This window comes from Aulonocara stuartgranti (genome assembly GCF_965226115.1).
Source record: "Aulonocara stuartgranti genome assembly, chromosome: 2".
NCBI lineage: Eukaryota > Metazoa > Chordata > Actinopteri > Cichliformes > Cichlidae > Aulonocara > Aulonocara stuartgranti.
In genome coordinates, this window is record NC_138940.1 from 22,437,221 (window position 1) to 22,453,982 (window position 16,762).

General features: G+C 39.7%; 1 protein-coding gene across 1 annotated transcript; it reads left to right on the forward strand.

Moving 5' to 3' along the window:
• Nucleotides 1-15,133: 15,133 nt before the first annotated feature.
• LOC309716351 (DNA damage-inducible transcript 4-like protein) lies at nt 15,134-16,749 on the forward strand. Its single transcript, XM_082550096.1, has 2 exons — nt 15,134-15,420; nt 15,966-16,749. Exons 1-2 carry the CDS (start codon nt 15,252-15,254, stop codon nt 16,406-16,408), a joined length of 612 nt encoding a protein of 203 aa, XP_082406222.1. The 5' UTR covers nt 15,134-15,251; the 3' UTR covers nt 16,409-16,749.
• Nucleotides 16,750-16,762: the final 13 nt, after the last annotated feature.

Genomic DNA, 16,762 nt, shown 5'->3' on the forward strand with positions numbered 1-16,762 from the left:
ATTAAACGCAGACTACTTTAGGCCTGGAAGCAGGATTTGTCACGCCACCACTTAAAGACCAGATAGCCTATTAGTTTTCTTTTCGATGCACTCTGAGGTCATAGCAAATTAGAAAAAAAAAACATCCTAATGAGTGATTTTGCAGAACTACGTGCTATTTATAGACTTGCTAATTATTTGGCATTATTGCAGCAGACCAGCCAATGAAATGGATGAAACATCGTGACTGGGTTCCAGCGCTACACAAGGGACCTGCTTCAAACATACCACCATGCCAATACTTCTTCCATGTGAGGGTGAAGAGGTGACCCTTCTGGATAAGATGGTGAAGGTTTGCTGCCGTTTTGATGAACAGTGTGGTAGTAAAACCAGGGGAAAATGAAACTTGCTCCTGTTAAATATTCTTAAGTCTTGTGCTGTATAAATAGCGGTAATTTTTCAGAAGATAAATTGAAGTAATTGATAGTAAATTAAGTAGTGTTAGTAGTGGGTGATATCGTGTAAATGCTGTCATGATTTTGTGTAAACATTTTGTCTTTTATAAACTATAAATGACATGGATTCTACATTGTAACTGATGTGATATTCTATAATAAAAAAGAGGCAAAAATTAGTTTGTTTCTTTATTGAACTTTTGAACAGTGGTACTCAGTCAGTACATATTCAGTAAATGCAAATTATTTACATGGCAGTGCACTTCAGGCATAAATCTAGTCAAGTCAAGTCAACTTTATTTGTCAATTCTGCCACATGTACAGGACATACACAGAATAGAAATTGCGTTACTCTCAAACCCTAGTGATTAGAAAAATGCAAATAAAATAATTAAAAAGTAAAAATGTAAATAAATACAATACAATTTTACGTATAACAAAAAAAAAAAAAAGCTATGCAATATACAATATACAATATTCAAGTAAGAAGGCATAGTGGTGCAAAATAGGCAAATAGTGCAAATGGGGATTTAGTAGTGTACGGTAAGAGATAGTGTAACAACAAAGTCTTATGAGGTCCAATGCTTAAGCAGTCCAATGCTCCACAAAGTGACTGGAGCAGGCCAGTGAGTGCGTCAGAGAGTGAGTGTGTGTGTGTGTGTGACAGAGTTCAGTGAGACCGTGGTGGAGAAGAGGGGAGAGGGGGGCAGAATCGGGAGGGAGTTTAGCTTCCTGATGGATGAAGCTGTCCTTCAGTCTGCTGGTCCTGGCCTGGAGACTCCGCAGTCTCCTCCCTGACGGCAGCAGCTTGAAGAAGCTTTGCATTGGGTGCGTGGGATCAGCCGCTATGCAAAGGGCTTTTTTAGTGAGACGGGTGCTGTAAATGTCCTGGAGGGAGGGGAGAGAGACACCAATGATCCTCTCTGCAGCTCTCACTATGCGTTGGAGGGTTCTATGGCAGGACGCATTGCAGGCTCCAAACCACACAGTGATGCAGCTCGACAGGATGCTCTCGATGGTGCCTCTGTAGAAAGTGTACATGATGGGGGCTGGAGCTCCTGCTCTTCTTAGTTTGCGGAGAAAGAAGAGACGCTGCTGTGATTTCTTGGCCAGTGCTGTGGTGTTGTACGTCCAGGAGAGATCCTCTGTGATGTGCACACCCAAGAACTTGGTGCTGCTCACTCTCTCCACAGACGCTCCGTCAATGGTCAGAGGAGCATGTTGGGTGTGCATTCTCCTGAAGTCCACAACAATCTCCTTCGTCTTCTCCACATTCAGAGAGAGATTGTTGTCAGCACACCACGTGGCCAGGCGTCTCACCTCACTTCTGTAGTCGGTCTCATCCCTGTTGCTAATGAGACCCACCACCGTTGTGTCGTCCGCAAACTTGATGAAGAGGTTGGAGCTGTGTGATGGAGTGCAGTCATGGGTCAGCAGAGTGAAGAGGAGGGGGCTCAGCACACATCCCTGCGGGGCCCCCGTGTTTAAAATGATGGTGCTGGATGTATTACTGCCGACCCGTACTGCTTGAGGTCTTCCGGTGAGGAAATCCAACAGCCAGTTGCACAGTGAGGTGTTGAGCCCCAGCTGGACCAGTTTTTGAGTGAGCTGTTGGGGGATTATAGTGTTGAATGCTGAACTGAAGTCTATGAACAGCATTCGAACATATGAATCTTTTTTGTCCAGGTGTGTGAGTGCTGAGTGGAGTGCAGTGGAGATGGCATCATCGGTTGAGCGATTGGGCCGATACGCAAACTGGAAGGGGTCCAGGGAGGGGGGCAGGACAGTCTTGATGTGCTGCATGACTAGTCGTTCGAAGCACTTCATCAGGATGGGAGTAAGTGCAACAGGACGGTAGTCATTAAAGCAGGAGGGAGATGACTTTTTTGGAACCGGAATGATTGTGGTGGCTTTAAAACATGTGGGGACGACAGCCTGGATTAGTGATATGTTGAAGATGTCTGTGAAGACATCAGTGAGTTCCACTGCACAGTCTCTCAGTGCACGACCAGGAATGTTGTCAGGACCCGGAGCTTTACGTGCATTGATCCTGCTGAGGGATCTCCTCACGCTGTCCGGGGACAGAGTCATCACCTGGTCACCAGGAGGGGGTGGGGTCTTCTGTGCAGTGGTGCTGTTTCGGACTTCAAAGCGAGCAAAGAAAGTGTTCAGCTCGTTCAGCAGGGGGATAGTACTGTCACAAGTCTGTGGTGGGGGCTTGTAATCTGTGATGGTCTGAATGCCCCGCCACAGGCTCCGTGAGTCTCTGCTGTCTTTGAAGTGATGGGATATCTAGACCCTTATATAAAACATTATGGGTCATTCCCACAACCCACAGCTTTACTGTGCTCCAGCAAAGTATCCAATAGCAGTGACAACTCCTCCACAGTAGCAGGTGGGATTTTTCTGTTTTGAGGACGGCTCCTTTTACCTTTCAATACGGATGGTCTGTTTATGTTTTGATCCAGAGCAGTTTTTGGGCAGCTGAAGAGGAGAAGTCTATCTTATGGCCAACCTCTGGCTGTATCTTGGTCATATTACCCAGCAAAACCCAGTATGCAGGTTCATCTGTAACAGCCCTTGTGCCACAGATCCGCATTGTTGCTTCTACTTTAAAAAGAAGAACAGCGACATGGCTGCAGGTCTCCACGACTCCGGCCATACAGGTGCAGTGGGCGGCTTCAACCTTCCCTGTGATGCTCACAATGACCCATGGCTGCAATGCTGGTTCATTCAGTCTTTGAGAGTGCAGTACCTGAAACATACAAGTTACAAGTTAATTTAAAGACAAAGACTAATGAGCCAAGGCCAACATAAATGTGTTTTATCTACTTTCAAATCCATTTATCATAAATGTAACAAAGTGTTTAGAAAGTTAGCACATACATGTAATTTTCCATTTTTTTATGTATCCATCTATAGAACGCTGCATGTTATATTCCAAATCTGCCTGTTCTCTTTCAGAAACCTGACTTCAGAAAATGAAACTAAAGTATGTAATCACTTTATGGAGAAAGCATAAAGTTTGACTTTAGGTGACAATTATGGACACGTAATATGATAAGGAGATTCTGCAGGTCATTAATCAATGTATTATAGTAAAAAATGTATTTTTGTGACACAGGACACAAACACGGAAGCAAGATATGTAATTAGGATTATTTCTAATAAATATGAATAAATAATTGCAATTTCTTTAACCACTGAGAATAACTAAATCCTTCAGAACAATGTCACATCAATGCACTCTACTCACTATGGCTATGTTCACACTACAGGTCTTAATGCTCAATTCCGATTTTTTTGTCTGCTTGTTCACACTACAAATAAAATGTGACAGCAAACACGCTCCTTTGTGAACCCTCAAAGTGGCCCACATATGCAAAAGCAGATGTCACACACAACACGCTCTGTTTAGACCCAGACCAAACAGTATTGTTTGACTGATGCCCCTTAAATATAAAGATTTGTTTCAGACTTTGCTTTAAATTATTTTGTTATTTACATATGGCCTAATAATTATCCTTATTGCCATTTTAGAGAGGAGCGGTGCTTCAAAGGATATGCAGATTTCTGTCAGAATCTGCAGATTATACAGTATAAGTAAAATGTTCATGTTGTCTTCCCAACAGTTTCACTAACATCTACACGGGATGGACACGAAGCGCCGTTGTTCCTGACCACCGAGAATCCTCACGATAACTTTTATTAAGTGGAAAAAGTTAGTGTTTATATTATGCTAACATAGCTGTGCCGCTAACGGTCACGTAGCACATCGTTTTACACCAGCTAGGCAAACTTCAGTACCCTACAAACGTCACTGCTGTTTAGTTTTCTGTCTTCATTTATGTTGGAAGTGATAGCAGAGCTGTACGTTTGACTTTGTTTCCAAAATCCCTCAGTTAGGACATGCTATATTGTATTTAGATGGAATCTAGCGAGCTAACTTCCTGCTAATTTCGTCTTCATGGATGCCTGGATGATAAACTCAATTGTTACACATGGTAGAGCAGAACGCTGATCATTTTATTACAGATGAAAGACTTTAGATAGTTTTTCAACACTCAGTGATGCCACAGTGATCGTGTGATTTATGGACCTGCAGGTGCTCTTGGGAGTTTGAGACACGGCTAGTGATGTCAGACTTAAAAGACCGATAAAGAGTGATATGAACATATCTATAACTTACCGGAATGAAAATGTCTGGAGCACACCAACAGATATTTGGAGATGGAATCGAACTGGATATCAGCTGGTCTCACAGCTGCTATCCAGACTAGACGCCTTCTTTTGGTAACATCCGATACATGAGCTGCCTCATGTTGCTTCCAGGTGGGGAAAGAATGAAAAGATAAACCATTTTCAACCTTATTCCCTTGCCGGTCGTGCGATCTAACTTTACAACCGACCGCACAGCAAGTACGAACCATAACTGGTGTTATCCGTGTACTTTCGCTCCTCTTTCGCTAGCGCTTTGTTCGGCCCAGAAACATGGCGCCTCAACCAAAAATTCTGGCCACGCCCCCTCTCGTGACATCACTCTCCACTTCCGGTATTTCAGACAATCCCTTTCCGTCAAGGATTTTTAATTTGTTGCGGTTTTTTAATTTGTTGTGGTTTTTTAATTTGTTGTGGTTTTTTAATTTGTTGTGGATTTTTAATTTGTGGATTTTTAATTTGTTGCGGTTTTTTAATTTGTTGTGGATTTTTAATTTGTTGTGGTTTTTTAATTTGTTGTGAATTTTTAATTTGTTGTGAATTTTTAATTTGTTGTGGATTTTTAATTTGTTGTGGTTTTTTAATTTGTTGCGAATTTTTAATTTGTTGCGGTTTTTTAATTTGTTGTGGATTTTTAATTTGTTGCGGTTTTTTAATTTGTTGCGGTTTTTTAATTTGTTGTGGATTTTTAATCTGTTGCCGTTTTTTAATTTGTTGCGCTTTGCACTTCCCAGCCACCGTAATTTGCTAATAAAATAGCGAATTCACGAGCTAACAGGAACGGGAAAAATGCAGGAAATGGAAAATGTCAGAAATAAATCTGTCTTATTTAAATTGCATTTTAAAATTCTCTTTTTTAATGTGGAAATTGAAAATGGTTTTTGAAATGAGTTTTTTATTGGGAGTTTTTATTAAGTATTTATTAAAGGATTCATTTTGAAATATTGATTTTTATTTTAAATCTCCAAAAGTTGATTCTGTTCATCTGGACGTAGCGTTTTGTGGGAGAAACATTTCGTCACTCATCCAAGTGACTTCTTCAGTCTCAGCTGACTGCAAGTTTCCACAATCTTATAAACAGTACATTTGCATAATGACTGAAACCAGCCCACTGAGGGAACTTTGGAGGCTTTGGAGTTGACGTCACGCCGCAATGCATTGTGGGAGCGCGGCACCATTTTCGGGGTCTACGAATCAAAACAAACACAGTGTGTTGGAACGACGATTACAAGACGCTTAAAAGCAGCTCAAAAGAGAATGGACTGTATAGAGACCGATTGCGTCCAGAGGCAAAGCAGCTGTACTTGCAGAAAATAGCGTGCATTGGAAATGTGGACCCGTATGAAATACAGCCGTGGAGTAGAAACCCTGAAGACCAACCGCTATTGACGTAGCCTGATATATTTCATACTAGGGCTGGGCGATATATCGAGTTTTTTAAAAATATCGATATATTTTCATACGAGATATAAGATGTGACAATATCGTTTATATCGATATAGTCTATGTTACGTTGTGGAGCCGCAGGTTTGCCTCTCTTTCGTCCACTTTTGTCTCTACGAAACGTTACTCAGCCTCGCCTCTCCTTCACTGAACACAACTCCGCCTCCCCCATAGCTTCACCTGCAGGCAATGACAAGATGAAAGCGGAAAATCTCCGTTAGCGAGTTACCGCGGATCGCCCCGTGCGTGGGGCTGGACGGCGTCAACGTGTTAGCGAGCTAACCGCGCTAACGACATGCAGCCCGAAGGGGCTGCACGGCCTAAAATCCTTTCATTTTCTCAAAACTCGACAGTGCGCCTTATGTATGAATTCTGGTTGTGCTTACTGACCGCGAACCGATTTTATGTGGTACACAGCGCTCAGCAATCTGTCAAAAAATGTTTTAATATGACTTTGCTAAGCTAAGGAGCTGCACCGCTTGATGGAGCCGCCTCGCGGAGTGATACGTACTGTGCTTCAACGTAATATTACCCTACTGTGTGAGTATAAGGACCACAAATGGCACCTGTTCAGAGACGTGGTGCAGCTGTGAAATCTGTCTCTTTGTTATTATGCTCAGCTTCTATTAGTTTACATTTTGACTGCACAATTGTGAGCTTTTTGTTATGCACAAAAACAACATTGTTTTCTTTTATTTATGGACCATGATTATTTAATAAATGCTGATAATTTATTTATGAGTAATTTCTTCATGTACATCTACGCTGTATGTAAAGAAAATGCCCGTGTGACATCTGGGACACAGTGTGACTAAGAACTCTCTTTTTGTTCTTAACTCATGGCTTATTAAAAAAAAATATTGAGATATATATCTTATATCGCCATGCAGCTAAAAAATATCGAGATATGAATTTTGGGTCATATCGCCCAGCCCTATTTCATACCTTATCTGTGGAGTCAGCGCATACAAGTCTTCATTCAAACAAAGGTAAGTCAGCTCGAGTACTGCGTGTGAAATGCGTTTGATTTCCCTGCAAACAGTCAGATTAGTGCAGCATAAATTCATTCATGAGGGGAAATTACAGTGAGAACATGTGGAGGCTGTTAGGTGGAGTGAGTTCAGTGCATTGATGTGACATTGTCCTGAAGGATTTAGTTATTCTCTATGGTTAAAGAAATTGCAATATTAATGTTTATTATAAATAATTCTAATTATACATCTTGCTTCCATATTTGTATCTTGTGTCACTAAAAATACAGTTTATTTTAATTTTATACTTTGATCAATGACCTGCAGAATCTCCTTATCATATTAAGTGATTCATAATTGTCACTTTATGCTTTCTCCATCTTGAAAGTGATGACATCCTTGCATTACATGCTTTAGGTTCATTTTCTGCAGGCAGGTTTCTGACAGATCAGGCAGATTTACACTATAACATGCAGCGTTCTATAGATGGACACATAAAGAAATGAAAAATTACATGTATGTGCTGACTTTCTAGACACTTTGTTACATTTATGATAAAGTAGATAAAACACATTTACGTCGGCCATGGCTCGTTAGTTCTTGTCTTTAAATGAAATTTGTCTGTGTGTGTTTCAGGTCCTGCACTCTCAAAGACTGAATGAACCAGCATTGCAGCAACAGGTCATTGTGAGCACCACAGGGAAGGTTGAAGCTGCCCACTGCACCTGTATGGCCGGAGTCGCAGAGACCTGCAGCCATGTCGCTGCTCTTCTGTTTAATGTAGAAGCAACAATGTGGATCTGTGGCACAAGGACTGTTACAGATGAACCTGCATACTGGGTTTTGCCTGGTAATATGACCAAGATACAGCCAGAGGTTGGCCATAAGATAGACTTCTCCTCTTCAGCTGCCCAAAAAAAAGGCTCTTGATCAAAACATAAACAGACCATCTGTAGTGACAGGTAAAAGGAGCCGTCCTCAAAACAGAAAAATCCCACCTGCTACTGTGGAGGAGTTGTCACTGCTATAATGCTTAATGTTTTATCTAGGGGTCTAGATGTATGCCTGTTGTGCACTGCCGTGTTCTAATTTGCTATGAGCTCAGAGCGCATCGAAAATAAAACTAATAGGCTATAAAGAGTGATGTGAACATATTTAGAACTTACCGGAATGAAAATGTCTGGAGCACCAACAGATATTTGGAGATGGAAGAGAACTGATATCAGCTGGTCTCACAGCTGCTCTCCAGGCTAGACGCCTTCCTTTGCTAACATCGATACACGAGCTGCCTCATGTCGCTTCCAGGTGGGGAAAGAATGAAAAGACAAACCCTTTTCAAGCTTATTCTCTTGCCGGTCGTGCGATCGAACATTGCAGCCGACCATACAGCAAGAACGAACCATGGCTATGCTTTCGCTCCTTTTTCACTTAGACCCCCAAAATGGCGGTTCGGGCCAAAATCCTTTCCACGCCCACCCCCGTGACATCACGCTCCAAAGCCCTGGGCTGGGAGGTCAGTTCCTTAATCTTAATTATGCAATTTTATTCTTGTACCTTTATTTTAAATGAAATTATTAAATCACAAATTACTTTAGTAATGTTTAACGAAATAAAAAAAATATTAAATGGATTTCCTAATGCATATTTTATTGCACAATTCATTACTGAAGCACAAAATCCTTTATTTCGATGCTCGTGGCTCTTCGGGTCCTCCATGAGGCTCAACCTCCGTCACTGTGTGCTAACTCTGCAAAATGATCATTTCGTATATTCCCATACGAATATACGTATAGGATATTCATATATTATTTAAAATAACGGATTCAATTTATAGCTTGTTGGAGTTATATAGATTCTTTTTTCTTTTTTTACATTTTATTTTGAAAGTACTTTTTGTGCATCCACATTATAGAATAATTCAAATTCTCCAAGAATCGGCAGCAGCCTGTTGCGGGGCTATCACACAGAGACAGATAACCAATCACACTCAGGGGCTAATTTGGACTCACCAGTCAAAGTGTCGTCTGTGGACTGTGGGAGGAGAGAGGGAGAACGTGCAAACTCGCACACAAGTCTGGCTGTGGAGCGACAGCGCTAACCTCCACCACCCAATGCAAAGACAAATGGTGATTAAATGATCATTCAAAATAAACCAGTCTGGCATGATTCATTTGTTCCAGCTGTTAAAACTGTTAATTAAAATGTATAATTAATAATAATTTGAAACATGTTGACATAATTAAAACAACTAGCGTGTTCTCAAATGTCAGGCTAGCACAGCCGTAAACATGAGACTTTTATTGTGAAGTTAAAAATTAACATTGTAAAAAGGATATTTCAGCATACAAAGGATCCAAAGGTGTTCTTTAAAGCAGTAGGAAAAGGTCAGCAGCTCTCCCTTAAATATGGCTAAAAACAGCCAAATTCAGCTCATCTGTGGGCTGCTACGCCTTCCATGAACGATCTGTAAAACTAGGAAAACGTTGATTTATCATCAAAATCTTTCTTTCATTTAGAAAATTATATCTGTGCTCTCACAACCAAACACAAAGGTTAATGTAGGTGTCCGAGTAAAAGTTCAAAGTGAATAGTAGTTGCAAAAGTCAGGTGGCGCATCAAAAAGAACTAGAATCATCTATCAGCCTTCTTAATTTATTTCAAAGATGCTAGTTTATGGAATAAATCCCTGCAGTTTTTTAAGCTGAAATTTTAATTACATTCATTCATTTACACTAAAACATGCTTGTGCAACCTGTTCATGTCTATGTACTAAACTCAATATTTAATCAATACAGCTTTACAAGATTTTTGTTAGGTGATATTCTGGAATAACTATCATAAATGGACACTGATAGTTAATCAACTGTGAATCAACACAGTAAACAATGAATGTAACAATAATGAATGTACTATTTCATAAATGGTTTTTAATAAAGGTTTAAAAAGGTTTTTGTAAAGGTGCAAATGATGTCTGTAAAATGATAAATCTGTAAACTTTATTTGGATTGCTATTATAAAGTTATTACGGTTTAACCGATGTTTATAATTCCAGTTAACATGCGTGCAGTACGATTGTGGACAATGTTGCTGGAAGTCACAAGACTGAAACTGCAGCTTTTCTTCTTTTTTATTTTATTGTTTAGTTTAGTTTTCCCGTCAGCTTTCCTTCTGCCTTTGCTGTCGGTTTAGCTTTGTTAACGCAGGAAAGTTATTATTGTGAAGTAAAATTAGAGTTAAGTCAAATTTGGGATTGTGATGATCAAACCCATGGCCACACTCTAAAAGTCCGTAACCCCTATGTATTTTTTTTTTATCTGAACACAATAACACACTTTAGTTTCCAATAAGTTTATTGATTGGTTTGGATACATTTGTTCTATTTTTAAGCGCACACATTTACTTTACTTATGTATTCATACCAGTTCATTATTTTGTTTGATCTTTGACTAACCGTTGCTTCTTCTGACTAACCTGCCATGGTGCCTGGGAGTTGGTGTTTTTGTACTTTATGATTATGTTTTGTTTAGTTACCCCTCGTGTGTCATAGTGGTCTGATCAGCCATTATCTATACCCTTGTGAGGCATTTCCTGTTTAGGTCAGTTATGTTTGTCTGGGCATTCATTTGCTCAGTTCTTTGCCTGAGTTTAGTTTTGTTTCTTTGACCTCTTGAGCTCAACATTTATTACTTTTGTAAATGTAATTTTGGGGTTAAATAAATGGAAACCCTATTTTTCTAATAATTTCTGTGACTCCTGCTTTTTTCAACTCGCTCCATCACAGGGTTGCATTATACTTGTAATATGTGTATCACATGACCAAAAGGACTACTGGGGAACTCTGAATACTTTAAAGTCTTGAGAATGAAGACTGGCTCATGGATCAGTGATGAAGCCTCGATTACAAGCACAGCATTTGAATGCTGTGCAAAAACACTATAAAAGCTGCCACATTTGTAGATATTATTATTATTATGTTCATAATCAGCACAGGTAGGTCCACTGGTATTTGGAAATTAACAAAGTCTTTATAATTGTGCCTCGGTACACCACCATCAAAGTTGGCACTTCAAGTGCCAACTTTCAGCTTCGATTTAAGAGGGTTTACAAAAAGTTCCACACATCTTTATTCACAGTCCAGCATTTTGATGGTGGTGTACCGAGGCGTGTGAGGCGAGGGGTTTAATAACAGCTGTGCCACGAGCTGAAATATTTTCACACGAAGTCAATTCACTAATATTAACTTTTAACTTCACATTTAGTAAACAGCCTGCTCTGTGTGTTTGCTTTGCCACAATGCGCTCATTCCTATCTATCCATCAGTGTGTCAGCTGATGTTAGCTGTGTGGGATGTTGTGTTGTTTTGCTCCTCTCAGGAAAACAGGTTGGACTTGCCTCATGCGTCTGTTTTAATCGAACAAAGAATTATAATCATTAAATATTAGCATACACAGTATGCACTGCTGAATGAAACAACTTGTTAAAAGTATCTTCAGCTAAAAGTGATTTCTTTTCTCCAAAGCAGAAGCGTCTTCATATGAAGTGGTGTACATCGTATGAACTTCCATAAAACACACATTTTGTCTTGTTTTTAACTCCAGCTAAATATTACAAAATCAGCTAATAACATCATAATTCACTAGTTCCTATTATGTTGAATGCTTATCATCTTCAACACTGAATTCAAGTCTTTTTTCATATAATAACATCTGAATTATGTTTCCCTTAAACATGTATTTTCAGTGTTATGAGCATTAGGCCTTAATGTGGAGATTAATTCACATGAGAGCAACCAAAGACGACTGCTTTCCTTTGCAGATTTTTTCATCTGAAGGCCAAAAGGAAAAAAAAATTCCACTTTGTTACTTTTATGGGTTGTGGAACAATAACTTGTGTTTGCCTGTCGAGTCCACTTGATGCACGGTTTCATCTCCATTTTCTGCTCTTTTATCGATCTAAATATTACAAACCCCACAACTGTTCTGTGTTCATAATGCAGCACAATTGGATCAGATCCCCGTGGCTGTCGACTGATCTGATGCAACCTCGCGGAGCAGTTTCACCGGCTGCGCTCTCAGTCATGAGGTGTTTGTGAGTGCATGTGAAATGCAGATAAACAGGCTTGGTGCCAGACATCTTGTGACCGCTTCTTTTGTTTATACAGTCATTGAACACATCTTCCTCCTCTTCCCTCTTCTTTACTAAATACCATGACTTTACATGAACTCTTTTGAATTTTATACTTTTCCAGTTTTTCTCTTTTCCCTCATTTATATGTAGCCTTCTTTCCCCACTGCTGATAATAAATATGCCACAGACAGTGATCGTTTTAGAGGTCACACATTTAATCCAGAAGTTAATAAGTTAAAAAGTGCAGCAGGTAAAACATTTAAGAACCATGGCAGCAATAATAAAAGTATAATAAATAAACAAATAAGAAAAGAATAAGAAAAGTCACATTTACATTTACGTAGCAACACTTCCTTAGCACTAAATGAAAGGTGCTCTGTTTGCACATGATTTTTCCTCTGCTCACATTTCTGAATGCTCACAGGACGTTTTATAATTACAGCAGTGAGTCAGTAAGTGTTGTTCACTTTGAGAAGGATATGTTATATGAATTATTTAGTGTCACATGTACTCACACCTTGCAGCTTTTCTTAATATCTTAATAAAAGAACCAAAGGTAACACTTCATAATAGAGTTCACTAATAAACTTTATTTTAAGTTTAATGAATTACATATTGTATTATTGTTATGCTTTACATTAAGGTCCATACATTTATAGACAGTGATCCAAATCTTGTCTTTGTGCTTCTCTGCACCACCACAGTGGACTTAGCTTTCATTCAAGGAAAACAAAAGTTGGACTTTTTGGGAATTTTGAACATTTTCCTGCATTTTCAGAAGCTAAACAGTAGGGGCACTGGAAATGCCTGAAACTGAAGAGGGTGATCACAGAATTATTTCTCTGGCTATTAAAAGCAACAACCAGCCAAGTCCTGACAACACTCTGGAGGACACTGTCATCAAGAGATGCCTTGGTGAATGTAAGTGCAGAGGGTTTAAAACAGGTGCAAATCACCGGTTGCATGAGGCCATATCAGACTTGCGTATCAAAAATAATCTATGCATTTAAAATTGTGTTAGTTTGACAACTTAATCTGAGTCTCTGTTATTAAACCCCTCGCCTCACACACTACATGTGTGAAGTTTACTTTGGAAGTGACAAAACACAGAAAGCTTATTCTGAATAGTTGTGTAATTAAAACACACACACACACCACACTGGATGTCTTAAACAGTGAGTGTTGGTTTTACAGCACTGTCACTATACATTGCATTTCCTTGTCACCTCACAGTGTAGTTCCCCTGCATTTCCACAGAAAGACGCTTCCTTCTTAGTGGCGAGCCTCTGACTTGACGACAGCAGCTAGCCTGAACGTGACTGGCTGCCAGCTGTGACGTTTCACAGCAGGGAGATTTCCCAAGACCATGACTCAGGTGTGAGTCTTTAACCTGTAACCTACTGTTATCTGCTCTCACGTAACCTAAGTAGGTTGGACTTAAAGCAAGGAGCTATTTGGTGTCATGGAAACACTGTCCTTTGATTGGAGGATAAAGCTCCTTTCCCTCGCCAGATGAATGTGAATTTAAATGACTGGTGTGTATTAGACAGTTAGTCATTTGTGAGCAATGCATGATTTATGACGCCATCGTGTCTGGACTTGAAAACAACACTGTGGGATTCAGAGGAATCTTGTGTGCAGTTATAAGAGTTAGATGGATTGCTTAAACCTTTGGATCTGCAGCAGGCCACTTTTAGATAAATTCATGAGAACAATCCAAACCCAGAAGCCCAGATGTGTTAAATATGTATCTGACAAAAAAGGTAATTTTACTGCATATGAATAATAAACTACCACAAACCTATTAGCCCAATGGAAGATTTCTGTGTGAAAGCTGATGTGGTATTCAACTTGACACCACAAACACCCACTGTACTGACCTATATTTTCGTCACAGGCTAGTATATTTCCATGGCAGCCTGTATGCCATGTTCATTTATTAGTATTTTTTTTAGTACTAGTAGTTTTTTAAATCAGGTATTTAGAGCCTTCATTTACAGACACATGCTAATACAAATATTCTACTACAAATAAAGGTCCTGGAGCATGACTGAAGAAAAGTGAACTTTGTGTGTTTTCTACATTATATGACTTAAAATTTTTATAGATAATAAATGTTACTTCCCATATGGTTTTCTGGAAAAATAGGGAAATATAAATTATGTGGAAAATCCAAATATTCTCTGTTTTGATCTTGAGTTTTCAAAAATCATGTATCAACTGACTGTAAACCTTATTCAGCTTATTTACTATAATGAATGGTTGCCTGCCCACTATTTTTTTTTTATTTTATTATTTGCTACTTGAAAAAATATAAATTTACAAACCTTTCTCCAGGAAATCTAAAATTTTTGTATATTACAGGGTTATAAAAATAAATGTTAGAAAATGTCATAAAATGTTTTAAGAAAATACGCTTAAAATGTGTGGGAATGGAGTTAGAAAATGAACACAAATACATCAAAAATGGAATGTTTTTCATGAGGTAAACTGAAAGGAAAATTTAAAATGGAAAAACAAAGGTAAAAACAGGTAGTAAAAACACAATGTTAATTTAAGTCATTTTACTAATTTTGTCCATTATTTGATATATTTTGGTGCTTTTAATGTCATAATTGTTTTAATGTGTCATTTATCTTTTTTTAAATCTATTTAGTCTTTTATTAATATTATTTTGTAGGCTGAAACTTTCATAAATATATATAGTTAAAAACAACAGACGTGTACAAGGCACAAAATATTACAAGGTAGGACGATACATAAGTAAATATCTCCATTAAAAAAAAAGAATAATAAAACTAAATATTACACATAACTACTGAGCTTTTACACCAACTTTCTGCAATCTCCTCGTGCGTTGCGTGATCCGGAAATTTCTGGCTCAATCCACCAAGCCCCGCCCACACGTGCGATTGCTCAGCTGACGCAACTGACAGCTCGGGTATAAGACCTCCGCGCTCACAGACAGCAGCCGCTCAGCTCAACCAACTCGATACATGGAGAAGACACAGACCAAACGCTCGGAGGAGATACCGGTGCTTCACAAACAGGAATCTGGATGGTCTATAGCTCGGCTCTGGTCTTTGGACACCTCTTGTCGGAGGAAGAAAACGTCGTAGAGATGATAGGAAAGTGCTTTTGTCCGCTAAAGACAACAGGACAAAAGATGAGTTCATCCCGGCGGGGAAGCGTCGAGAGCTACGAAGAAAGCGAGAGCATTTCATCCTGTAAGTTGTTCATAAAGTTAGTGTTTTGTTTTTTTTTATATACTTTTATCCAGTGTTTTTAAAAAAAGGCGAAGGTTCTTCCTTAAGGGCTCCTAGTCTAGGGACTCCTCTCTCTCTGGCTGGCAGAGCCTTCAAACACAGCTAATGCTATTTAATAAATATCAATGGTCCAAAGTAAACCATGGAACCGGTTGGAAGTAACTAAACCTTCGCGCTAGAACAATGGGGCATTGAACTGGCAGTGCTCGTTCACAGGACACTCGTCTGATGCAAGCCCTTCAGCTTTTGGATCAGCTGATCACTTGCTGAGCTTTTCAGAGCGCTTCCTTGTTCGCTGCTGATGCAAAGCCTTTATTCTGGTGACGTACTATATTAATTGCAGCTTTCACGTGATTTAAAATCTGTCTAAAGTGAATTGATTCAAGGGTCTGACACTCAACGTTGCTAGTGTAGAGAAAAGAGGGACCCTTTGACGTGGATATTAAACTCTAATGAGATGGTGTGACTTGTTTCTCATTCTGACGCTGCTTTGTCTCTTTATTCAGTTGCTGACCTGGACACCGGTCTGGAGCACGAACAGCGGCTTTTCCAGCAGGTTGTGACTCAGCAGATGGAGCGTCGCCTCACTGAGGCCAAGGCTTCCATCCTCAACTGCCAGGTGCTCCTGCTGCCTCGCCACATGACCACCAGGATTAGTCAGGATGTGGTGCGTGCCTCTGCTGATGAGCCCTGTGGGCTCCGGGGGGCCTCCATCAAGCTCTACATCGATGGCAAAGATGGCCTGAAGTACATCGGGAGCATCTTCCCCGATTCCAGCGTCACACCGACTTTCGAGCTATCTGTGGTCTTCAAGGCAGAAAGTGACGGCTGGCCGTCATTCAAGAACATCTTCGATGGCAACAAAGTTTTGAAGCTGAGACCAGAGTACCGGCTGGTCAAGAGGAAGCTCTACTCCTCTGCCAGTCCTGTTGTTCACGACTTCAACTAGGGGTGAAGATGAGACGCTAAACCATTACCCGTGTGTGGTTTTAACCATCAGCTACATGTAGTCTGCCATGCACTGGAACCTGATTGCCTTCCTGTAGTTTTTAAAGTGAGTTATTTATTTTTCTGTATGAAAGTCTGACAGGAGGCCCACTATTTTTCTTCTTTTTTATATTTATTTTTCGCTTTCCTCTATTCTGTAGTTGGTGACAGTATTTTTGCACCAGTATTTGAATGTAAAGATGTGTACACCGGAAGTGTGTCAGTACAGGATTGGGCAGGCCTCATTCCTGAAAGATGCCTCTTAATATACAGAATGCAAAATAAACTTTTTGCACAACTTCAGTGCTGTGTTTGC